This window comes from Metopolophium dirhodum, chromosome 2, assembly GCF_019925205.1.
Source record: "Metopolophium dirhodum isolate CAU chromosome 2, ASM1992520v1, whole genome shotgun sequence".
In the NCBI taxonomy this organism is placed as follows: domain Eukaryota; kingdom Metazoa; phylum Arthropoda; class Insecta; order Hemiptera; family Aphididae; genus Metopolophium; species Metopolophium dirhodum.
The window spans coordinates 27663292-27689533 of NC_083561.1; the positions used below are offsets into that span (position 1 = coordinate 27663292).

Genomic DNA, 26242 nt, shown 5'->3' on the forward strand with positions numbered 1-26242 from the left:
AAAACCTTAACATATACCATAGTCAGGTTAGGTTTTTATATCGTCAAAAGAAGAATACATATTAATATAATCTATTCCTCATATTTATAAAATGTAATTTGTAAATTTGTAATGTCCTAATAAGTTTATTCGAAATAACACATCATATTAGGTAATATATAATTATAACTAGTATAGTTATAATTATGAAATGTAAAGTTTTTATTTCAAACGAGATGATGACTTATTAATAAATAAATAATATTAGGTGTATAAATTGTTTTAAATGCAAATACATCTATTTATAAATAATATATTCTATTTCAACCGGTGTAGGATCTAAACGAATACCTTATAAATTCATGATATAATTTAATTGGAATGTCAGTACCTATATACTGTAACATAATATTGCCTTAATATTGGTAAAAACGTAATAGCAATTGACGTAAAAAATACATACCTACTCTTATAGTCTTAACTAATTTTTTTTGCATCGTACACAGAATTTAAAAACACTATATTTACATGGACTATGACATTGTTATACCAGTAACGACGTAAAGTCGTATGAGTGCTTTTACATTGTCATCGAGTTGTTGGACAGTATATAGCTTATTACTGCGTACAAAAAATATAGATATAATACAATTAGACAATATTAAAGTAGTCAATATAGGTAATTGTAATATATTTCCATTCACAATAAAATTTTTTAAATATATATTTTATAGACTTCATAATTTATTTAGGTACCTATATATTTATTATAATGATTATTCTATTTATTTCTTACCCGCTATTGCCCACTATAATAATATAGTAATTACTCATTATTGGCCTATCATAATACATAGTATTACATTATAACTATTCTGTATTTTCTTCTCACAACTCACCTCGTTTTTAATTGAATTTCAAAATAATTTTAACTACTTTTTATTATTAAATCTTATCTGGATGTTATATATATATTAAGTACATATTTTAATATTATATTATATTTCTGAACACCAAAATAATCTACCTTTTTTCTAAAAATTTATATTTTTTCCTTTGAAATACCTAACGTTTTTGCAATGAAAAATCCATTAAGCCATTAAGCCCTTCTTTTATAATATTTTACCGTATTTCGTTGATATTTTTCTGAGATATAAATTTCAAACGTAATCACAAAAATATTAAACAATAACCGGGTAGTTGCGTGTGTGATTATAATTTTTCTTTTTTAATGCTCCATTGAAAACAATTCTTAGGTTTATTTTATTACCAGCTTTATCGTTAAACGTTCATTTCAACTACCGACCTATATGCATTTCCAAATACACACGATTTTAACCAAATTATTATTTTTTATTGGACATAATTTTTTATGCGCACTAAAGAGTTAAATCTCGTATTATTTTTAATGGTTTTTATTAATTCTAATTTGTAATGTTTTATTGTAAGTAATGTAATGTGTAATGTGTTGCTCTATCTTTACACTGCATTTATCATGATTGTTTATTTTAGCTACATTTATCACAACTTAACCATTTATCAATGTGTGAAAATGTAGATAAAAAAGATATATTTTTTTCCCCCAAAAACATTTTTATAATTTGAAACTATTGTAGTTTGTAAGTTTGTGACTCCAAACACGTTTTACCTTTCATCGCAATGGTTGATGAAATTATGACAGGTTTTATTTACTTTTGTTTTTATACGTTATTCTCAAAGCGTCCTTCACCGCGTTCGTGACTGTATAGGTGAACTGTATAAGAATCGAATGTTTTGGAGAGGACCTACCTAAAATATTGAGTTTTTTTTTTCTTGTGCTTACACGTCGCTTTATTTTCCAATTGAAACCTAATACGGCAATTTCCAATTGTTTTCCTCAACAACGATATAATTGTTGCAAACAAAAAGCCTTTATAATAATAAAACTTTTCTTTTGTGCTGGTTGGTTACTGATATTTTTGCTACTCAAATTTCCCCACAACACTACTGGAAAGTTTAGAATTCAATTTCATTCTACCACTTGAGTATAAAGTTCTATTAATCCAAACCATACCTATGTATAATAATATTAATATTAGTTAATTTAATGGGTCGTATTAATTGTAATGCACAGGTGTATTTTCCCATTGTGCATAACTATTCCCCAAACATTTTTCGCTTACCTGGTCCCTCTAGCTGGACCCTGGACTTTTAATTGAAACTGTAAATTATTAGCATATGCGTATGCATTTAAGAACCATATTTTTTAATTTTAATCTCAATACAATAATTCATTATGCGTAGTTATTTACTATCTATACTCTGTGTAAACAATTCTCATCTAATAATTTTAGGGATGGTATAGGTATATGATTATCGAAATGTAATTAAATAACTACACAAACATATGGTTTTATACTTTTATACACTTTAAATATTTCGACAAAACGACACATCTTAAAATGTTTGTCAACAAAAACTTAGGAATAACTACAATTTAACCGTATTATTTTTCAATCGTATATTCTTCGATCGTCCATAGAAGTTTGAATTGCACAAACCAAAACTCGTCGTACCCCACCAAAACAACCTATACCTATAGCCACATTATTCTCCGAAGGGAGAATATAGGTGTATATAGTCAGAAAGTTCGAAATTGTATAAAAAAAATATGTCTAGGTATGTCCCTGTTAACACAGCAATAAACTATTTTCTTTTTCTCAAAAAACGTCGACCTTATTATACTGTTTCTTGTCAATTTATCTTTTTCGAATCTTATTTTGTACGATGTTTCCCGTTCAGACCTGGAAATATTCCACAAATAAGTCTTATATTATTTTTTGTATAATATATCATTCCTGTTAAATTGTATTACCTAACAAGGCTTAAGTTTTAAAAACAAGCGCAATATTATTATGCCATATTTTTTTTTAATTTAATAGTTATAAATGTAATTATTATCTTTTAAGCATAATAAGCAGGAGTAATAATGTAAACGATGAACTTTTTTTATCTTTGTTCTTAATTCTTACAATATAGGTAGGTATACACGGCATTCTTTAAACGCTAATCAGGTGAAAAATTATGTACAGTTTATTTACCTAAAAAATATTCGTAATTTTTGTAAAAATTTAAAAAAAAAACCTTTCAGAGATAAAATATAATTTATGTTCTTACTAATTTTGTTAATAAAAAAAAGTTTTATCGTAAATCATCTGTAAAATGGCAGTGCTTATTAAACAAACCGTTTGCGCTGTCTTAAAGCCATATATATTATTGGTAGATAGATATAAGGTATCGACCGCGGTTAATCGTTTTCAACATTTAGCTATATTAAGGTATATTTACCACATATTATATTTTTTTATTTTATTTTATTCGGTCAGAAATGAGAAACTCTATGAATCACATTTTACAGACAATAATTCGCGTTAAAAACTCCAATGTGAACCAGAGTTGAGTTGTTTGATAGTTTACAAAACATTACCGACATACAAAAAAAATATACGTATTATAATAGTGAGGTGAGTTCTACCTATAATACTACGTACAAAAACACACGTAAATAATCAACCTATAAAATAATATAATGACATCCCGACAAAACACTTCGATTTTATGTAACAATATTGTGCATTATTATTATTATTGTTACGTAGGTACCTACACAATTAAAATATATCCAATGTGAATGTATAGTTGTATTATAAATTTCATTCGTCACATTGCACTCTTATAATGATATAATATATTTTATTGAATATAAAAACATTTATGTACAATATATACCTACTAAATCAAAGTAACGCAATAACACACACACACACACCTACACACACGCATAACACACGCATGCATAGTCGAATAAATCATTCGACAATAATATAATCATATTATAGTCTTGTAGTTATCGAATCGTCATCGGCGTCCATCATTTACCATCATCATTATTTGCATGAATCTGTATACGAAAGTCTTGTTCTATTGTGATTTCAGAGAAACGAGTGTGCAACACGGATGAGTTCACTTGCCGAAAGGCCAAAGGCGAATGCATCCCGCTGACATGGATGTGCGACGGCAATCCCGACTGTTCGGATGGCTCCGACGAAAAAGAGTGCAGTAAGCGACTCTTTGGTTGATTTTATTTTTCGTTCTCCTCCCCTCTTATATAGGACGATTCGTTTTTACATATCATATCACATACTCATCACTGCCTATTTAATATATATTATACCATCATTATGTTTATGTTTGTATTCCATTGTACGAATATAATATTATTATAATATAGTAACACTGTCGATATTAGTTTTTCTTCTCGGTGTCGGTTGGATATACCAGTTTGTTATTTGCTATTAATATCTGCTAACTATATCGATATAATATTATTGTCTATTATATCATAATAATAATTATAATAATATATTCGTATTGTATAATACCAGAATATAATATATGCCTACCGAGCGTGTATATCATATTATAATCGCCGCCGCTGATCGTTGGTTTTTTTTTTATTATTATTATTTCACGTTCGTCCGTCCACTGCAGACGAAACATGTAGAGACGATGAGTTCACGTGCGGCAACGGAAAGTGTATTCAAAAGATTTGGGTGTGCGACAGAGACGACGACTGTCAAGACGGCACGGACGAGCTCAACTGTCCCAACATCACATGTTCCGAGTCCGAATTCGCTTGCGTGAAAGACAACACTTGCATAACGTTGAACTGGCGTTGCGACGGCGACTTCGACTGTACCGACCAGACTGACGAAATCGTAAGTCATGAGTGTACTCACATTTGTAATATGGTTGCCAAAAAAATGTTTTCCTAAAATAACTATTAACTACCAATATTGGTGTGCTGGTAGGTGGCCGTATATAGTTGCAGCTCGACCGAGAAGTCAATCAATAATATGTATAATATAATTTAGAATAGATAGGTAGTCAATAATCATACGATATCTACAATCGTAATCGTCATATAAGATATTATATTATAGGTTTTTTATTAAGTATTATTATTATTTGTTTGAGGATTTGACTTTTTAATAACTATAACTATAATTCTCAACATAATTATAAAAACGGAGTTGCTTGGTGTGACGCGGTCCGTACACTCAACTGCGTAAATGCTCTGAGTGTACGAATCGGCCGGGGCCGGTGTTACTAGCTCCCGGATGGGTGACCACCCAGGATTTTTAGCTACAAATCCTTGCCACACATACAAACGTGTTTCAACCAACCGCTCCAACCGTTACTCCACCCTCCCCCTACAGGTAACAAAAAAACAACTAATGGACATTGGCCATAGTTGCCGGGCTTAAGCTCAATAAAAAAAATATATATATAAAAACTATATTATATTCATTGAAATGTTTAAATAACAAATTCATTTTCTATACAAACATTTCGTACCTATACCTACCCGCTTTACTACGAGTTATGTGAAAAACTGTAAAAAAATTGTAATTTGACACAAGAGTTTGTTTTAATATTCATTACGATGGCGGGGGTACAACAATAATTATTATGATGGAACGGAATGAATAATTTGTATTCATTATTATTTTAAAACCTAAAAACAATTTTGTAGAGAATTACGGCCAGGTATAAATATTATCATATTAGCGAGAGTGAACGCAATTGTTATGCTTATTTGAGTGTTAATTAAATATTAACATTATGAAAATTCTACGTACTATAAATTTAGGATATGTACATTTTCGTTACAATGATTTCCGACCGCAAGTCACAGCATTCGGCCCAAGTTCATATTTTAAATTATTGTGTAGGTATGTGAAGTAGGTAGGTGCTGTTCTTTTGATGTGTGCATAAGTTCTAATGATCGTAAATGCGAGAGTTCAAACTTCAAAGAACGTACAATAATTATTTCTCGAAGACTGTTTCTATTAATAAAGACGCTTCGCATTTCGTAGACGATAAATTGAGTGGTACGCTGTTCACACAAGATTTATTGACTAAAATCTTGTTTTTAGTAGGTATATAATTACGATCGTGTGATATTTGTTCATCACGTAATAATGCAACCCAATCACAATAACGGCGATTCCGATTTACGAAACGTCTGGGAATATAATAGAATATGCTGTTAAAATAATAATATGAAAGTACGCCGGCGGTATGCATTTCAAAAAATCGTAATATTATTATTATGATAAAACGGTGTTCTGGATAGGCTATTTCGCTACACCGGTGTCGTGGGTGCATCATTCGGTATCTCATAATTGAATATTGATACAATAAATTAGATACCTATTACCATTGATTAATGATTAATGACATGGTATAATTAATGTTATTACCTACAACTGTAGTATCATAATAAATTATGAGGTACCGGAAAGTGAGTGCATCCCACGACCTTAATGTAGATGCAAATACCATGAAATGCAATTAGATTATTTGAACAATACGATATTATTGTCATGTCATGTGTTTAATAACTATAGAATATTATCATAATTAATCATAATATTATGTTAACATACCGAATTCGCGATATCTAAACTTTAACAATTCGAAAAAACTCCCTTAGGAGTCCTTAGGATTTTAATATAAATAATGTAAGGTTTAAAAAAAACATATTCGTATTATGGTTTAATTTTATTTTTTATGTTACACACAATTTATATGAAATCTTAAATAAAACTTTTACCGTAACATAGTTTATACCTTAAACGTTTGTATTTTATTTTGAAGTATTAAAAACATTAGAATATATTATAATTACACTTTTTTTCAAAGCTTTGAACTTAAAAAAATATTTTTTATAATAACTAAAATAACTTACATATGTTATGTATTTTTGTGCGATTTATAATCATTTTTTAATCTCATTACAATTTTTAGCAATATGTTACGATCTAATAAATAATGAGGGTTTTTATAAATGTTATTTAGAAGTGTCAATAAATTACTAAAACTTGGGACAAAAATATTTTTATTTAATCAATATTTTTAAGTATTAATTTTTAAACAATCGCGGACCAAAATAGATTTATTGAAAATTAAAATGTAAGCTGTAGTGTGAGTGTTGCGGGGGAGTGAGTATACCATTTAAACAGTGAAAAATATATGTATATTTTTGCCGATTCAACTCATCCATGTGTATACAGAGGTTTAAAGTTCAAACTCCCTCTGAAATGTTTTCAATAAATATTTTTTGCTCGACATCACCGTTTAAGATTATTTTTATTTTTTTAAACTCTTGAACTCCCCCATCTGATTAGGTTAAGTGCATTGTGTGTATGCATGTCTAATGCATGCATATAAATCACATCACTGTACTACTGATACACCGCTATACTATTACGATGCACGTATTGCGTCACGATCGGTCCCGGTGTACATGCATATACTTAATAGTATAATACTTAAATATAATATATATTATGATATATAGGGTTGCGCCGAATCTACCAGATCGTCGCAGTGCCGTTCTTCCGAGTTTGAGTGCGACGACCACAGCCACTGCGTCATACAGTCGTGGGTATGCGACGGCAGCGTAGACTGCGCCGACGGATCCGACGAAGCGCCGCACCGGTGCCACAACACCACGTGTCGGTCCGACCAGTTCCGTTGTCGGGACAACACGTGCATTCCCGGATTCCTCCATTGTTCCGGTACGCCCGACTGCGCCGACGGTAGCGACGAAGAAAACTGCAGTAAGTCACGTTATAAAATAACATTTAAATCGCGTCGCGTCGCAGGTCTGGTCAATACTGTCCTCGCCACGCACCTCCCTCCGTGTTATATTTCCAACGACACGCTCCACAAAGAACCGAACCTCCGTACCGGTTTGGTGGATACAGTCAAACTCCATTATAAAATATTTATAAATCGTTTCAATGGACATAATATTGTCCTGGTCCAATTATTACGAATTTGGATTCCGATAACCACTTTGAAAATCCGCCCTGTTGCCTAAAATATGAAAAATGTGTAAAGACGTCATAATTTAAATTTAACTATAGTTACTGGAGTTTCGTATACGTAGAGTGCGCCGTATATTGCTTCTTTTAACTTTTTTGTTCAGATTTTATATTTTACTATTTCAAAAACTATGAAATTCACTTTTGATGAAAATAATAATATATTCTATACAATACCTGCACCACTTGCAAGTAACTTATAACTCGACATGCACGAGGATACAACAATAGGATAATACAATAGGTACAAAATATTTTTATTTTATATGTCATCTTCTGTTCGAGATGAACAAAGTGAACATAAAAAAAACTACTACCTATGATGCACATTAAAATATTAAATTGTATAAAGATCGCTTTGTGCAGCGGATATGCTATTGATGAAACGTTTTGTTCGTTTCAAAAATGACAACCTATGATTCGTATAAATATATTGTATGCGCTGAATCGGACGATAAAATAATATATAGAGAATATTTATCTAATAACAGGGATTACAATTAGTTTGAGCAAATAATTCAAACTGATTTTTACGAGGTACTTTAATCAAAGTAATTTTTATAAACCATTCTATCAAAAAATTATTTATCGTATTCATTTAAAAAATAATAAACCAATTTAAAAACTTGGTTTCTCAGTATATGAATGGTTTGAAATTGATATATGCAAACTATTTTTTTTCCGTCATCACTTTACCTGAAATCGATGCACACAAATGATTTGAAAAAAAAATATTTTATTAACTAATCTCTCAAAAATAGTTTTAGAAATAATTTTTCGTTAAATGAAATTATATAATTTATTTTATTATCAGTTAAATAATTTTAAACAACCGCACTGGCTGAATAATAATATCATAACCCAAAACGCGCGTAATGCGCTTGAAAAAAAAGCCTAAACGGAATCGGCCGATATCTATAACAATAGTTTGGGTATTCGCTGCGAGGAAAATTATGTGTAGGTCAAATCGAAGGTCCATCACGTCGTGTACGCTGCTCACAACCACCTGCGGGCTGATAACGCTTTACTAAAACACATAATCACATCAAACGGCCTTCGTCGTTTTCAGAAGAACCGGTGCACAAGTGCGACCCGTACACGGAGTTCGACTGCGGCACCGACGAGACGGGTGGCATATGCATACCCATGGAAAAGGTGTGCGACAAGAACATGGACTGTCCCGGGTTCGAGGACGAGGAACAGGAGTCGTGCAACGTGAACGAGTGTCTGATCAACAACGGAGGCTGTACGCAGATCTGCGTCGATTTGCCGCACACTTTCCGCTGCGCCTGCAAGCCCGGCTACAAGCTCATCAGCAACAACACGTGTGACGGTCTGTATCGTGATTTTTTTTTATCATAGCAATAATTATCGTATTATTATTGTTATTATTATTATTATTATTATTATTATTATTATCGTCGTCGTCCTATGGTATAACGTGAATGGTGAATATAAGTTCACCCCTCGGGTATAATCGTCGGCTTATTTATTTATACCTCGAGTGGGGTATAATTTAATTATATAATACGCTCATCCGATATTTTCCACAGTAGGTACTTATCCCTATACCTATTTATTTTCCCTACCCAGCGTGAGTGCAATCGACAGGTGGCCACTCCTAAATTACGCGTTAATACTCGATGCGGCCGAACGACATCGGTTTTTTACACAGAAGCATTGCCGCAAGAAATCTGATGGCCAGCACGAACGGCGTCAGACGTGGGCAACGGCTATCGCGTTTCGGCGGTGCCGTTTTCATTTATTTCGATTTTGTATTCGTTCCAAATATAGGTAGATTTCACGATTTCGGGAACTTGCAAGCCGGAGAAGAAAACGAGGGATGAAATCTCATATTGTTAACAACATCGGTTTTATTATCTGGAATATAAAAACACCCAATGACAATAAAATTAATTAAAACGGTTACCTATCGATATAGGTACATCATAGATACTAGGATAATAATAAAATAATCGCGTAGGTACTTTCGTTTATCTAATAAATGTGCCACAACTACATTTGCCTTTGCTGCGGTTCGATTTAGTATCGGATCATATACATTTTTTTAAATAAAATAAAATACAATACATAAAATAATATTATTTTACTATGACGTTTTAAAAAATTGTATACCTAGTTAGTTCACTTTACAACAATTCCTTTAAAATTATTAGCTATATTAGATATTATAAGAGTATTGAATATAAGTTGGTAAGTATATACTGTACGAGTAAACGTAGTCTGAAAAAATCAAATTTTATACGAATTTATAGAAATGTAGAATATTATTTATATCACCTAAATATTTAGACACTGCAGGGCCCTCAATATTTTGATTGCGGCAATGGGAGTCGATAATGTTGTATCGGGCCCTTATGTATATAGGTTCATGTTCATGCGTGTCAATATGAGTGATATTATAGGTTTATAACGGAAAAAAGTACCTAATAAATAACATAATATACATAATTTGTGATATCGTCCAAGCATACGTTATGTGCTCGTTATGATAGCGCTGACGATACCCGTTAGATTGATGTTTGGTTTTTTTACAGACTCAATTTTTTTTTTTTCATGTCCGAGATATTGATTTGAACATCAAGCGAAACTGGGTTATCTCTATTTTTGTAAATGAATTTGCGTGACGTGAAATAATATATATTCATAATATTAATTATTAATTTATATAGAGGTCATATGAAGATAAAATGAAAATAAATGACTAATTCTTGTCTCAAATATGCAAAAAAATGGAAAATCGGAATTCATTATAATAAATTTAAACTCTAGACCACAATTTCATTTTTTACTGTAAAAGCAAAAATAATAACCATATGCAATATTATGATGATACTGGGGTTTATAGATCCGATACAATATGTTTTATAGTATATCAAAGTGGTAAAGTCGAACCTATGCACATAATTTATTAGTCTAAACGGTAGGGGCTTCATGATCATATTTTTAAGCTGCTGCAGTGTGCGAGGTGCAACGCTAAATATTTTTATATCAATCCATAAAAAAGCTATTTACTGGAGTGCTTTGTTCATTATTAATCGTGCGCAATATTAAAATTTTCAGATGTAAATGAATGCGAGATCGAAGGCAGCTGTTCGCAAATATGTATTAACGAAAAGGGCACGTACAAATGCGAATGCGAACCGGGATACCTGCGGGACCCTCAGGATCACACCAGGTGCAAGGCGATGGAAGGACACGCGTCACTCTTATTTTCCATGCAACACAACATACGGAAGATTTCGTTGGATCATCACGAGATGTCCGCTATCATCAACAGCACGAAATCGGCCACGGCCATCGATTTCGTATTCCGCACCGGAATGATATACTGGGGAGACGTATCCGAAAAGAAAATTTACAAGTAAGTAATATAGTACTATAATATATAGGTGCATACTTTCACGATATTCTTAAACCTATTTTCAAATAAACCGGTTTGAAATGTATAGAAAATAATACCTATATACTGCACCGGCGTATAAATTAAGTTTTTAAATACAGTTTTTTGAGATTTATGATTGACCCTGCGGTCGGAGTATCACTGCAAAAACGATGTAGTGTATGACATATAGGTAGTAATAATTTATTGTTTTGAGCGTCTATGCGCGGATTTAATTTGTATTGTTTTCCCTGCAGAGCGCCGATCGATGAAGGCCGACAACGGACAATTGTAGTGGAAAGCGGCTTGTCGTCGGCCGACGGTTTGGCTGTGGACTGGATTTACGGACACATTTATTGGACGAACGCGGACAAGGACTCAATCGAATTGGCCAACTTCGAGGGCAACATGCAAAAAACGCTTTTCAAATCGGAACTGAAGGAACCCAGGTCGATAGCCGTGGACCCACTCAACGGGTAATTTACTGCGACAACAACACCCCCCCCCCCCCCCACACACACCCCATCTACAAAATAAAAAAAACCCTAACGCCGCCCGTTTTCCCGTCATAATATCATATCGACTGCAGATATCTATGGTCAATAATGTCATAATATTATTATTATTAATGCGCAACAAACGCGCGTCCGTTGACAGGTGGTTGTATTGGAGTGACTGGGGCAGCAACGCGAAGATCGAACGGGCCGGCATGGACGGCACGCACCGCGAGGTGATCGCCTCGTTCGACGTTAAATGGCCGAACGGCATCACCCTGGACCTGGTGTCCAAGCGGCTGTACTGGGTGGACGCCAAGCTCCACACCATCTCGTCGTGCAACTTCGATGGCAGCCAACGGCGTCTGGTCCTGTTCAGCCCCGTCTGGCTACCGCACCCGTTCAGCATATCCACGTTCGAGGACTCGCTGTACTGGTCCGATTGGAACCAGAAGGCGATAATCAAGGCCAACAAGTTTAACGGTTCCAACATCACCACGGTCACCGCCCTGCACATGGTACACAAACAATATTATTGCATAACATTGTATCGTTGACATTTGAAAATAATCGTTATTTTTACGACATCGAAACAAGTCAAAACCAGCATACGACGATCTGTCGCTGCAGCGTATAGTTGCTTTGATTTTCTTGACTGAAACCCGCTACGAGGAAATGTGTGCAAAGTTTTCCCAAACAAGAGCCCGCTATAGACTAACGTACGATATTATAGTCGGTAATATGACAGGAACTATAGACTATAATAGAACAAGTGGTATGAGTTTGAGATTTGATCATCGCAAAATATAGTTGAGATCGACTCAATCATCAAATAATATTGTTATTGAGGTTGTGTTGATATTGTTTTGTTTTTCACCACAGCGGCCGATAGATGTGTTAACTTCAGTGATGGCGTGTTTTTTTTTTTTTTGATCCTCCGATAACTGCGTTTTTACTCGATGGCGTGGTGAATTTAAAATAGCCGTCAAAGCCGAACACTTCTCGACGAATATCTTTGGTGGGGATGGTGGTGGGCAGAGTTCCTCTCTTACCGCACGCCCTCCTCTTCCGCATCGGTATTATATATATTTTATACCATATAGATACATGTATAAACGTGTCACGATCGCTGCTCAAAAGTCCTCGGAGGTATACTCTCTTGCAAATGTCGCGACCTCGAATCGCATGCGCGTATTATTATATATATAGGTACGACCGCCGCGGTGACCTTTGACGTATTAAAACGACGGTGGCAATATCATGTGTGCGTAATGTGACTGCTAACAATAATACTACAAACATTTTGGCCGTTTCAGACTCAGAACCCGATGGTGGTGCACGTTTACCACCCGTACAGGCAACCCGACGGCGTGAACTACTGCGCCGCCGTTAACGGCCACTGTTCCCATCTGTGCCTGCCGGCACCGCAAATCAACAGCAAGTCGCCGAAAATCTCGTGCGCTTGTCCCAACGGCCTGATGCTGATGTCCGACGGTTTGATGTGCGCCGAAGAAGGTAAGCACCGCAACTTCTATATGATTACATAATATTTTTTAACATAATTTGTACTACTCGCGATGCGACATGAGTACCTCTATATATATTATTCGTCGGACCATGCAGGTCTGCGGCCGCCCAGAGCGCGGTTACGGTAATGTTTTTTTTCAACCATACATTTTTATTATATTTTATACCTTTTTTGCAACACTATACCTAATCAAATTTTAATAATACTTGATTGATTTTTTCTTCCGAGTGGACATTGTTGTGATGATAATTACCTATATTACCTATTAGTTATTATTACGTTTTGTATTTTGATCGTTTTTTATTTTTTGTCTTTGTTTTTCACCGTCTTTTGTTTTTTTTGGTTGAATAATTTTACAGCTAAGAACTCAACGGTTTTAGCGAAACACAACAAACACAGACATTATAAAAAATTCAATATTACGCTATTAAGTGAGTACATATATCAATATCCGTGGACGAAACCTGTGTACATATTTATGTATATCTTCTTCTTTCTTCTGTGCAAAACTTCTGTTATAATAATATAATATGTATACCTATATTATACTACAGGAATGAGCAAAATATTTTACTATTCATACATAAAATATAAAATTATTACATATTATTCCATGTGTTTAAAATTTTACAAATACATATTTCCAAAAAAAGATTAAATAACTACCTACGTATACTCAATTAAATAAATAATAATTTATGTTTTTATAAGATAGGTGCCTTTTTTAAACATAAAACAAACATAATTCTACTAACAGTTGCAAAATAAACATATCACATAGTTTTTAACAAAATAAAAAAGTTTACCATTACAGCTTCTAAGAAAAGATTTAATTTGAAAACATTGTATTTATTAATTGTATATGCTACCATAATGGACTAAAACAGTAAAGAAATTATGTATAGATACACATTATTAAGTAGGTATTGTAACATTTTTTTAAAAAAAAAATGAAAATTTGTTAAATGTAAATGTACGCCTTAAATGTATAAAATGTATTCAAAATACTGTACTTGCTCATCCCTGTATAATATATACTATATATACATATTATATGTTATAATATACACACGCTTGCGGTGGTTGGTTATACCTTGTACATTTTTGTGTTCTCTTCGCCTGTCTCTATACATTATAATATACGCGTATCACGTCGTTTTTCTCGTTTACCACTTAAAAATATTACATTTTTATTACCTATAATGTGTTTACTGTCCGGTTAAAACAAAACCGATGGCATTGAGGAAGACCGCGGTTCGAAATAAATTCGTATACATATATTATATAATATTATAATATAACGTCACGTCGCGCCGCGCCGGTGGGTTTGGGTTTTCTCAATAAATTTTAAATCGGAAATTGAACGGCCAAAAGTGTTTTGTATACGCTTTTTCGCAGCTGCTAAAAGTTTGCCACATCAATGCAATTGTGAAAAAAAAACTTTATATTTTCCTCCTAACCAAATACGTGACAATAATAACTGCAGACTATACACCATAGTACCTACTATATATTATTAAACTGATCAATATGCGGCAATATTGCTGTGGGTTTTGTTTTATGAGTTTCATAGGATATATATTATACCTATTTAGCTCTCTGTCGGTACACACCTTCCCTAACAATCAGAAAACTTTGCGGAGTCGCGAGAAAGTAATAAATGCGTGTTAAGATCTCGTGATCTCTCTCACCGTTAAGCCTTATTTATTTTCATCACCCTGAGGGTCACTTTATTTTTCCGTTAAGATAAAAAAGAAACTATAAATTCTTTTCGCATTTAAAGAATTCACTTAAAACTTTGCACTTTAGAAAGATAACTTTTAAATATTAGAAAAGTATATGCTTATTGTACAGTAATATATTATAATTTAGGATGTTAAATAAGTGAATTTCATCTGGATGATTTGTTGTTCAATAATTTACATGTTATTAGCATCGATATTTTTTTCCCATTGCGACTGACTTTGGCTTTCATAAAAAGAAATCGCGTTTCATATTATTATAATATTATTATAATAATATGATTCGCCACAATTCAAAAATAATTTATTTCAACTTTTAAGTCAAAAACCCAATATGATATCCAATTACAAAAATATAAGCGGATTTATTGAAATGTAGGATAAAATAAAACATCAACCGTAAAGGATTTCATTATTCTTCATTGGGCATAAAGAATTCTCCTACGATACACCTATATACTTATATGTGAATCGAATTTTGATTGATTGGGTTGGATCGTAGGTACGCTATTTATGTATAGGTTTCATCTGCTCGGCGACCGTTGAAAAACAAAAAAAACATTTAGGATCGAATGGCTGGGAAAATGGGAAATACTGTACCTATATAGGGGGGCCTGTAGGTAGGTACAATTTTTTTGAAAACCTACCGAGAAAATCATTTCGCTGTCCGCACGCACGCACCAAAATACGATAATTAAGAATTAATATAATTATTAATTACCACGTGGACCACGAAATATCTCCTTGCTCTGCGCACATATTAAATATTTTAATATAATAATATTATATTATGGTACTAGTGTACTACCTACTATAAATTGAACCAGCAGGCTGCAGCAAGGACGAAACTCACATGCACACAGTTAACACGCTATTTTAATACGTCGTATTTAGTTGTATTTACCACGTACATGTTATAATTCTTAGGTTCACACAATAATTATAATAATGTTATATTGTAATATAACTTTACTACAATGGTCATGTAACTATATATAGATACTATCGTGCGAACAGAATCGAACACGCAATATATAATATTATTATGTACAATATACAGGACGTGACGGTACGGGACAGTCAAAATAATAATAACAGTTTGACCAATAATTTTTTATATAATTAATATTATAAGCTAATAACAATCACTATGACTTTGCAATCAAGTTGATTAAGTATAATTAACCATATGTTTATTCACTGTGGTACCTACATATTATTTGTAGAGATTCAAAATAAATTTTTGTTATATTGTATTATTATTTTGATCATACTTAGGTATCATCTATACTCGACGGGAGTCTGTGTAACAGTGGCGCGAATAGGAAAAATATTTAGGGTGGCTCAAGCTCGAAAAAAAAAATGTTTTTAAATTATAAAATAAATATTTTTTTTTTTTTTTGTGGGGGCTAAGCCTCTCCCCCAAACTCCCCACCTATTTGCGTCACTGCTGTGTAGATATCGAATCTGGCGTCGTTCGGCTCTATTCCGCGCGCCCTGTGTACAAAATATTGTATAAATAATATTATACTCTTTAAAAAATAATAACAACATATATATTATAATGCATAACGTATAGTATAATACGACGTCACAGACCATAGTATACGCACTTCTGAAAATGCACGAGCACGCACAGTACCAATATGCATAAGTTATAATACACGTCGCACGCATTGTACCGAAATAGAAACCGAACGGCGCCTCTGCGATGTCATTTGTCCGAGCGTCGCGCCGCTCTCAAAACGGTCCACCAAGAGACACTGTATAGATAATATATATATAATATATGACATAATAATATTATTACTGTGCGTTACATTTCGTTAAATCGTTCGCTGTATACACGATGGATAATATTATGTCAAAAATAATATTTATTATATTATATTATATAATTACGCTTACGCGTTTCTGCAGGTGGTGGTGGTGGTGGTGGTGGTGGCGCACTAGTAGAGCTAAGCATAATAACAATACGCGTAGATGTATGATGCATAGTATAATATTATTATAATATCGTGTGTAACCGCAGACGTCCACAGTCGTATATAATATATTTCAATAATAATATAATATAATATACTTATTTCCTACGTACATAATTTGTGCGCGTACCGGCCGCGACGGTATAATATATAATTTATTCGGAATAGGTAGAGGCTTTATGCGTTACCTGCTCAAAAAGATCAACAACACAGTGAGAGAGAGAGAAACACGTATCGGCTATATTAGTATAATATTACATTATTATTTGCCCTTGGAATCAGCATCGGGAAGTAAAAAAATAAAAATCGAACGCTCGCGCGGGAGTCCTTGACGAGGCTGATGCGGCGCGCTCGTGTGCAGTATATTATGCGATATTATTATATGAATATTGTCGTGTCTTACGCGTTATATATACGCGAGCCTCGCCCGCAGTTGGTGTATTCTTTCCGTCCGAGTCGCGGTGTGCGCATAACGAAATCATCGTCAACAATATATTATTGCTATACATTGTAATATTATAATAATCCGTCGGGAGATCTATTTCGTTTGGTTTTTGAGTGATATACCCGCGCGTATAGTAACGACAGCAATAACACTAAAACAATAACAACATTGTAATATAACTTCGATAGTATAATAAATTATTATTATATCTTAGGATATAATATTAGGCATAAAGATTTTTTTTTTTGCATTGGTACACTGTTTCCGCCGTTTGCGGCGAAAAAACAAAAAAAAAGGTAAGTACCTGAGTGCTTTTGTACGCAACGAGTCTCGTCCTTTATACAGGCGGCTTTTCATCGTCGTCGGCTGTACGTATAATATGGTATTTGTTTAAGTATTTTGTGTTTTATACGTCGAGACGCTAGGCCTGCGTGTCCTTGCGAGGCATTTTGTACAATTTTTTTTCACAAAAACGCGCGAGTCCCGTCATCGGAAATTTTCTATAATATGATGCCCACCAGAGATTTCTCGCATGTCGTATACTATACACCATACACTTACCTATTGTATTAAATATACATATCATTGTTTATGGCCTTATAGAACATATTGTTTCATTAATATAATATTTTATTTTTATAATGCGAATGCGATTAATTTTATGCTGATCTTATTGTTTTATTATAATATACAAATGCAATCAGTTTTATGCAATTCCTGTCTCTTATAATATACGACTGCCGACGATATAGACCAGTAAATTATATTAATTTACTTCGATCTGTTATAATTATTTATATTATGTTCCTATACGTGTCCGTCGTCTTCGCGGCTGCTTTAGTGCACTATTTAATATTATACTTATAATATTTCTATTATTATTTATGCGTTTCTTTTGGTGGCGGTGCAGGTCATATAATATATTTTACGATATATTTACTGACTTATATATATATATGTATTTATATACACTATACATGTATTATAATATCATCATGTTTGCGATTCCCCGTACATCCATTGGAAATACGTCCTAACGCCCGTTCGCTCTCGTTGCAGATACGAACAGAACGATGACGGAGATAAACGTCAACGACCACAACGAACCTGAGGACAGTGGACTCATAGCCGCCATAATAATATTCTCCGGTTCGCTATTGATCACTCTCGCAGCCCTGGTGAGTGAGCCTACATCCCGCCCAATAACCCCTCCCCCTCCCCCTAGGACCATCAGGTGGTGTATCGCGATACTTCGGCTACATACGGATATCGCGGTATACGCGCCGCACGTCATCACGTGACGTAACGTCTAATACCGCTCTAATGTATGCTCGGTTTGCAAATTTTGTTCCAGGGCGCTTTCCTGTTGTACCGGCACTACTTGCACCGCAACGTGACCAGCATGAACTTCGACAACCCCATCTACAGGAAAACAACCGAAGACCAGTTCACGCTGGAGAAGAGTCAGTACCAGCCGGCGAGGGTATACCCCACGTCCGTCGGCGAGGAGGTAAACTTCAACGTTATCATTTAAAGACCCGAAAACACCTCCCCGTCAGTCACAACCCATCACCCCCCTCCCCACAATGGACCCCACACAACCACTACCGCCAGAAAATCCCAGCCAAATACCTATATAATATTATTATGTACTATCGTCGATGCAACGCCGTTAAGCTACGATTCGATCTTTTCTGCTCTTAATTTTTTTTGCATTTTTACACGCTGCGTGTTAGTTCTTTAACGACAACTCGGTAAGTCCACCGAACAATAATATTAAAATGTGATGTTATAAATGTATACACGACGCATTCATTCAAGTTATAGTACTATATTATAGTAGTAGTAGTAGTAGTAGTAGTATAGTAATAGTGTCGACTCACACGTGCAATTTTTATATTTACATAACATACGCTACCTACGCGTTGTTTATCTGATTTGTGTATTATTTTTTTTTCAGGCCGAAGAGCCGTTGACTCGTCCTGGCACCAACGAGTACGTCTAAAGCATAGACCGTTTATAGTTTCTCTGCACACAACACTAGTCAATGAAAAAATAAAAATAAACAAATTACAAATCGCGTTGTTCACGACGGAGCGCAATTTGTGCGCAGCACACGACGAAATGTCTGGCGAGTTACCAATTTCATGCGCAAATGCGCTCAAATAGTGTTCAACTTACCGAACGACTTAATATAATATCTTCCCCGTGTTTTTTCTTTCTTTATTATTATTTTTATTATTATTATTAATTTCATGTTGTATAACTTTGTTCAGAGTCTTCCCAGTGTTTTTCGTATACATGTAATAATTTAATTATTCCTCACGCCAATATTTAAACGAAACAGTTCCTATTGTATATTTTTTTTTTTAAGTTATATTATTAATGTTTGTGTAAAAAAGAAAATAATAATATTTTATTTAAGCTCTGCGGTTTGCCTTTAACGACTGAGGTGTACGTGCCAAAAATTATGAATTGAGTTGTTTTAAATTATTATTGTTTGTTGCTCAAAAGTAGGAATCCTTTGATCTGCATCAGTTCGCTCGTTGTTCAATTATTTTAATCGGTAAATTATTGTCCCTTCTGGTTTGTTTGGAAAAGTAATATGATATAATTATTGTAATTATAAGGAATTTACAATATATGTAAATATATATATTTATTTTAGCGCCATTACTGTTGAGTAGTCAATTTAGCAGCTAATTATATTTAATTATATATACTATAGTTCCGTTATATATATTGAAGATATTTTGTAAGCTTAACGTCTTATTATATATCAAACAAATCGTGTTTTTAATTGGATATTATATAAAATATAATTAATTATATATGTACATATAAAGGAACCAGTTATAAGCTTAGCAGATAGTGATAAGCGTATTGGATTTGTTTCATTCGAAAACTGTATATTGTTTTTTCGCTAAAAAAACGCACATTCTTCTAACGAATGTGTACACAAACACACACTCGCGTCTCGGTTTAAAAATATATGTTATGAAAACCAATTACCATTAATTTGTCATCATGGTTGTAAAAATATGATAAACATTATATGTATGTGTAACATTTCGTTAGATAAATATAGTTTTTATTATTTAACTGTGATTTTTTTGTTTTTAAATATATTTAATTAATTATTATACGATTACATAATATACATAACATATTAGTGAGTACCATTTTGTAAACTCAAACACATAGTGAAAAGTGGTTTGTTAATTTTTTTTTTTTTTAATTAATCGATGGATAAACAAAAAAAACTAAATAAACATGATCGATTATTATACAGCGTATAGTCTTATATTATATTATTATCTTATTATCATCGTAAACATACCTATTATATATCTATACAACACAATATGCTCCACCGCATACGCTATATAGGTACTTATATTATCGTCGCACACAGATACATATACGGCATATTGTTCAGGTATAATATAGCCGGTACTGTGTGATACATGGCAGCTGATCCCGGAGTTTCACGTCTATGAGAAAAATTTCACGCCCGATCCTCCGTCCAGCGTAAGTATTTCCGCCTGTTGACGTCGCTCCAACACCCGCAAAGCTTTGGTCAGTACACCGTCATCAATACCGTTCAGATCTATAAAATTGTCGACACAAAAAAAAAAAATTAAAACTGAATACTTTGACGGACAACGAACAACCGCATGTAAATTGTAAAATACTATAACAGATCCAACTGTCTAAGGTGTCTACACGCGGGTAAATATTACGTTTGATTGTGAGACTGAGACATTTTAATTTTGTTTCGCCACTGTATAATATATATCTATATTTCCATACGTGTATATTGCATACGTGCAAAAAAGTCTTAAACTTAGCGTTAATTAGGAATTTGTCATGTGATACATTTTTTACACAAAATACTAAATTTTCAAGTACAGTGGTTTGTATATATTATGAAGGCTCTGGAGGGGGGAATATATCACAATCATCATCCTCTTAATTACGCCCCCGGCGTTATAATATAATATATCATAGTTTATAATATTATCTCAGATTTGATTTAAAGTTCAGACTATAATCCCGCGCTTCCCTAAATTTTAAAAACAGATAGTTTGATTATAATATTATATTACCACCACTGTCGCTGGCTATCTCGTAGAACGTACACACCGTGTTGAGCATGGCGTTGTCCTGAGCCCATTTGTACACTATCGACGCCCATTCGTCCAACGTGTGCCAATAAACATTCCACCTAAAAATGAAATGTTTTATTTTAAACAAACAACATATTCACTCCGCAAAGTATCAACACTGACTATAATTTAATAAAATGTGAGTATATTTAGTATAGGTACTTATATGGATATAGGCAATACTGGTCCGATAATTTGACTTTCGACTCCAAAAAGTCTAAACAGCAGGCATTTGTATTGCTGCGAGCGTGAAATTCCAACGCGTGTGTTATCGTGTCACAATGATTTGAAATCTCAAAAATTTCGTATAACGACTCGCCGAGAGACCGGCCAAAACATTCTAACGCATGACGCTCGAATAGTCGAATTCTCAAAAGGATCATTTCGGATTTTATTTTCGTCAAACTTTCTCGACATAAGCCATGGGCAGGTAATACCTACCGTAGAGTAAATATATAACATATTAGTAGACCAATATACATATAGAGTATATTAGAGTCATTAGAGTCACTTAGTCACACACTCGTAGATTTTACGCGTATGCATATAAATACACAGTATGAATCAAGCAAACCAGCGAATTAATCTATTACTAATATATGGACTCGGAATGGATGGAAAGTTGTGCACGATAAACCGATTCGTTCTCAAAAAAAAAGCAAGACGTCATTCTAAAAGCTTTTCTAACTTGTTTGTAGGCACAAGTGCGTAGGCATCACCATACTGTGTAATATAATTTATTAAGTATACTTAATCAATGTTAATATTAAAATCTTTGTACCTTGTTCTAGTCTTGTCAAGCGGTTCGGCATTTCCCGTCTTCTGTAGAACGCCTAAAACCGTCATGATCGCATCAGGTGACAGTTTTCCTGAAGACGAAAAATACTTTTCATTAATATTATATTATTATACTAATTCAGCTTTATGATTTTCCAACATTTTATAGCCTTCCACGCGATCATATCGTTATTTCCGTTATTAGTGTTAGGTATTAAAGATAAAAAGTAAAACATTTTTGACAAATTTGTTATAAACTGGCGAAGATAAAATAAAAGGCCAGCAAATTATGGTAAAGAATATTATGGGCGTTACTGAAATATAATATTACAATACTTTTGTCGCATATTTTAACGAGGTACCTACATCGTACACAACCGAGGTTTGTTAGTAATACGACTCATTCGAACGGATGGATAGAAATATTATATAATGAGTAGCAATTTGAAAATATTTTTAATTGATTTATATTTTCGTATAAAAATATGAATAAAATGGTGTACTTACAATTAATTATATAGCTATTGGTTTGAAACAACATTAACTTGATAAATATTTTCTATTACAAAATTCAAAATTGAGTCAACAGAGTTAATTGCCTAATGCAGAGTGCAGCCAATGATTTCAATCAGATTTAAGAGCTTTGATATAATATAATGTATATGATATACACTTAACGAAAAAAGCGTGCTGTAGAAATATAAACACAAACATAAATTCATTAAAACATAATACCTACTGTTATAATATATTTTTCAACTGTGTGAAGAGAATCTTTTTCATATATAATAATAAAACAACAAGCTGAATTACACTCAAAATCAATTTCCTTCTATTTTTATACCTAAGTCAGTGTCAAATAAACGCATGATGATAATTTAGATATGTATCATATAAAACATAATATCATGTTTTTTGTAAAGTACAAAATACATTGTACAACGGGCAACAATTTTCTTTAGTTAGTATATTACTTACTGTTGAAAAAATAGTTGGTGAAAACTTAAGCAAATTCCTACGAGACGAAAGCTATATGCACTATGCAGGTAAACGTGATCGTTTTCAAGCATACCTATATATATATATTATATATATACCAAATAATTTTATAATGAGTGCTGAGTGCTGAGTAACAGTATAACGTATAACAAAAATTAATAACATACGAAAAGATAAAATCAAAACACTAATTGAAATTTAATGTATACACTTAAAATAATGGTTATTATCTACTTTCCATAGGTAGGTGTATGGAAAACTGATATAACGCAAGAACTACAAATTAATTAATTATGAAATAAAGAGTGTATGAACATTATTGTATTATATAGGTTATAATTTATAGGTACGAGTATATTAACGAGTATTTAATGATCCAACGCGGATAAACTTGTATTCAATGAATTAATGATAATTTTTTTGAGAAAACCAAAACAAAACATGAAAATTAAAATTACTTAGGTAGTTAGGTAAAAACAAGAAGCGCAAGCCGCTGCGATATCTTATATTGTTGTATTACATATTTATATATGATTTAAGAGCCGATTAATTCATGTCAAGATGTATTTAGTATTTACTTAAGTTGACACTAGCTGATATGACTTATAATTTATAAGTAATGGATGTTGATAATGTTATTGATCATTATTTTATTATAAAACTTTAAAATCATTGTGAATATAAGAAACATTTGAATTTCTTTTTTCATTTGTTTCAAATTCAATGCAATTGTAACTGTTTTTTAACATTTGTCAAAAGAATGGGATACAGCTATGCAAGTGTTTAACTGGATCCTAATATAACAAGCAGTATTAACTGTAAAAAACGGATGAAATCAATCACCATTCCTTATTGGCCATTGGGTCTAGATTCAGATCTGCTCTTGGAATTTTATAGTGACAATATGTGAAATATACACCTACTGGATATGGTAGTATTGTTGAAAACAGGCAATAGGTCTCCTTCGCGTACATCAATAACACACACTTTCTGCGTGCGACAATAATCCAATAGCAATGTCCTCCAAGCGTCTAATTGCTTCTGTCTTGTCTCCGCGTTTGGCTGGATACTGTTAACGATAACCGACCAGTAGTAATTACAAATACATCAAACATTACATAAATATTGTCGTATTTGGACACTTATCGAACGAACTTACGTGAAGAATGGTGGGAAGCTGTATTGCCACGGCCATTGGACATCACCCATGTTGATGTTACGTAAACATATAGGTGGTTCGCGTTATTTGGAAATTTTGGATTCTAAACGATGGAAACAGTAGTCAGTAAAATTACGCGGTTTCACTTGCAAAATTGAAAATAATATAATATATTATTATTCAAATTTTCGGTATCAGTTATCAGACAAAGTAGGTAAAAAATGTAAAACAATAATATTATTATCGCTTTGATAAGAATACAGTGTAGCACTGCAGCGAACAATATTGTTAATTATTTAATAAGATCGAAGCGTAAACTCGTAACTTGTCCGTCGTCAGCACAATTATAAAAAGTACTTTTTGACAGTTGTTGACTTCCTAATCGCGGTCGTCATCTATAGCCTTTAGCATAACATAATAAACTTAATTAATTAGTATAATATCATGAGCTGCAGTACCACACGAACAATGAGTATTTCCATTTAAAAATCGCTCAAAATAATATTGATTTTATATTTCAAAACGAAAATTAAAAGATTTGAAAATGAGAATAATGTTTGCTGTGTAGGTAACTAATATATTATAACTAATAAATTGAACTTGCCAATTTATTACTAGATCAACTAGAATCAAGGGCCTAAAAAGCATAAAATAGTAAAACCGGTACCAACAGGGAGGGGAAAATGAAAAAATGTGAAGGTTTTACAAGATAAAATTACAATGCATCTATGAAAAAAGATATAGGATTTTTAGATTAAAATTATTTTTATGCTGTGCTGCACTAGTTACCTCAAACCACCAATCCTAATAATATTGTAAGTTTCAAATCTTTAGCTTGCTAAAAATATGCCATCATAAAAATGAAGAGCGTGTATAAAGTAAAATTAAATATAAACAGTTTGGAACAGGTAAATGATTTAAATTGTAATAATATTTAGATTATTCAACTTTAAATTCACCAAACCTAAATTTTAGTAATCATTACATTAAATTTAGTAATAAAGTCATGAATTAATCTATTGACTTCCAAATTGATAGGTACTGGTTCTAAGATTTCAGCTATGTCCAAACATTTTTAAACAATATTCAATAACTGATACAAAAGATATTAATCAAAGTTCAAACTTAAAAATCTGTATATTATCATGGTATAATCACCATCCCCACTGTAGCCTTGTATCTTGTAGGTATATTAAATATGTTAATTGTTATTCAAAGTTTCAATTCTATAAAATTAATAATGGGACGGCAACCGACCCATTTTACTGGCTTACAAAAATTAGTATTTTTATATGGATTCATGTGAGGGAGTTGATTTAAACTATTTAAAGAAGAGTAGTTAAGTTATAATAAATATTAATAATTTGAATTATTTCTTTTAACAAATATTATGGTTATTGACTCTCATATATTATAGCCTAGAAGATGCAATTTGTGATAAAAGTGGTAGTAGGAAATATTTTGTATTCGTTTTATTTTTATTTACAGTGCGGGACGAACCCTTTAGTTGTTTATACTTAAAACATCAATGGTATCTGTTCACGTAAAAATATTATTGTAAAAATAAAATATTAATAAAAAAGTAAATTTCAAATTAATTTTAACCTTCAATTTGAAAACAAAATTAA

At 32.7% G+C, this 26242-nt stretch overlaps 2 protein-coding genes across 5 annotated transcripts in view; one reads left to right on the plus strand and one right to left on the minus strand.

Moving 5' to 3' along the window:
* The window catches only part of LOC132939929 (low-density lipoprotein receptor-like), a 90570-nt gene extending 69958 nt beyond the window's left edge, over nt 1–20612 (plus strand). Inside the window, exons 4-16 of one of the 4 annotated variants that reach the window (XM_061007364.1) lie at nt 3955–4077; nt 4510–4736; nt 7385–7646; nt 8983–9246; nt 10998–11298; nt 11574–11792; nt 11974–12328; nt 13127–13325; nt 13698–13769; nt 18570–18688; nt 18865–19020; nt 19247–19264; nt 19471–20612. In XM_061007364.1, the coding sequence (XP_060863347.1) occupies nt 3955–4077; nt 4510–4736; nt 7385–7646; nt 8983–9246; nt 10998–11298; nt 11574–11792; nt 11974–12328; nt 13127–13325; nt 13698–13769; nt 18570–18688; nt 18865–19020; nt 19247–19264; nt 19471–19515 (2360 nt within the window). In that variant the 3' untranslated portion in view covers nt 19516–20612. The remainder of the gene's footprint in view (nt 1–3954; nt 4078–4509; nt 4737–7384; nt 7647–8982; nt 9247–10997; nt 11299–11573; nt 11793–11973; nt 12329–13126; nt 13326–13697; nt 13770–18569; nt 18689–18864; nt 19021–19246; nt 19265–19470) is intronic. The other 3 variants (XM_061007367.1, XM_061007365.1, XM_061007366.1) reach the window with 3 other exon arrangements.
* Nucleotides 20613–20721: 109 nt separating this feature from the next.
* LOC132939930 (vacuolar protein-sorting-associated protein 25) lies at nt 20722–24838 on the minus strand. The gene is made up of 5 exons (XM_061007368.1): nt 24615–24838; nt 24379–24524; nt 22461–22548; nt 21620–21738; nt 20722–21120 (listed from the first exon to the last, which is right to left on the minus strand). Exons 1-5 carry the CDS (start codon nt 24662–24664, stop codon nt 21005–21007), a joined length of 519 nt encoding a protein of 172 aa, XP_060863351.1. The 5' UTR covers nt 24665–24838; the 3' UTR covers nt 20722–21004.
* Nucleotides 24839–26242: the final 1404 nt, after the last annotated feature.

Coding starts and splice junctions, on each gene's coding strand:
- LOC132939930 (XM_061007368.1), bottom strand. CDS start 24,664: ATGGGTGATGTCCAATGGCCGTGGCAATACAGCTTCCCACCATTCTTC. Junction 24,525..24,614: donor AGCTTCCCACCATTCTTCAC/GTAAGTTCGTTC, acceptor TATCGTTAACAG/TATCCAGCCAAACGCGGAGA. Junction 21,739..22,460: donor CTTGACAAGACTAGAACAAG/GTACAAAGATTT, acceptor TTTCATTTTTAG/GTGGAATGTTTATTGGCACA.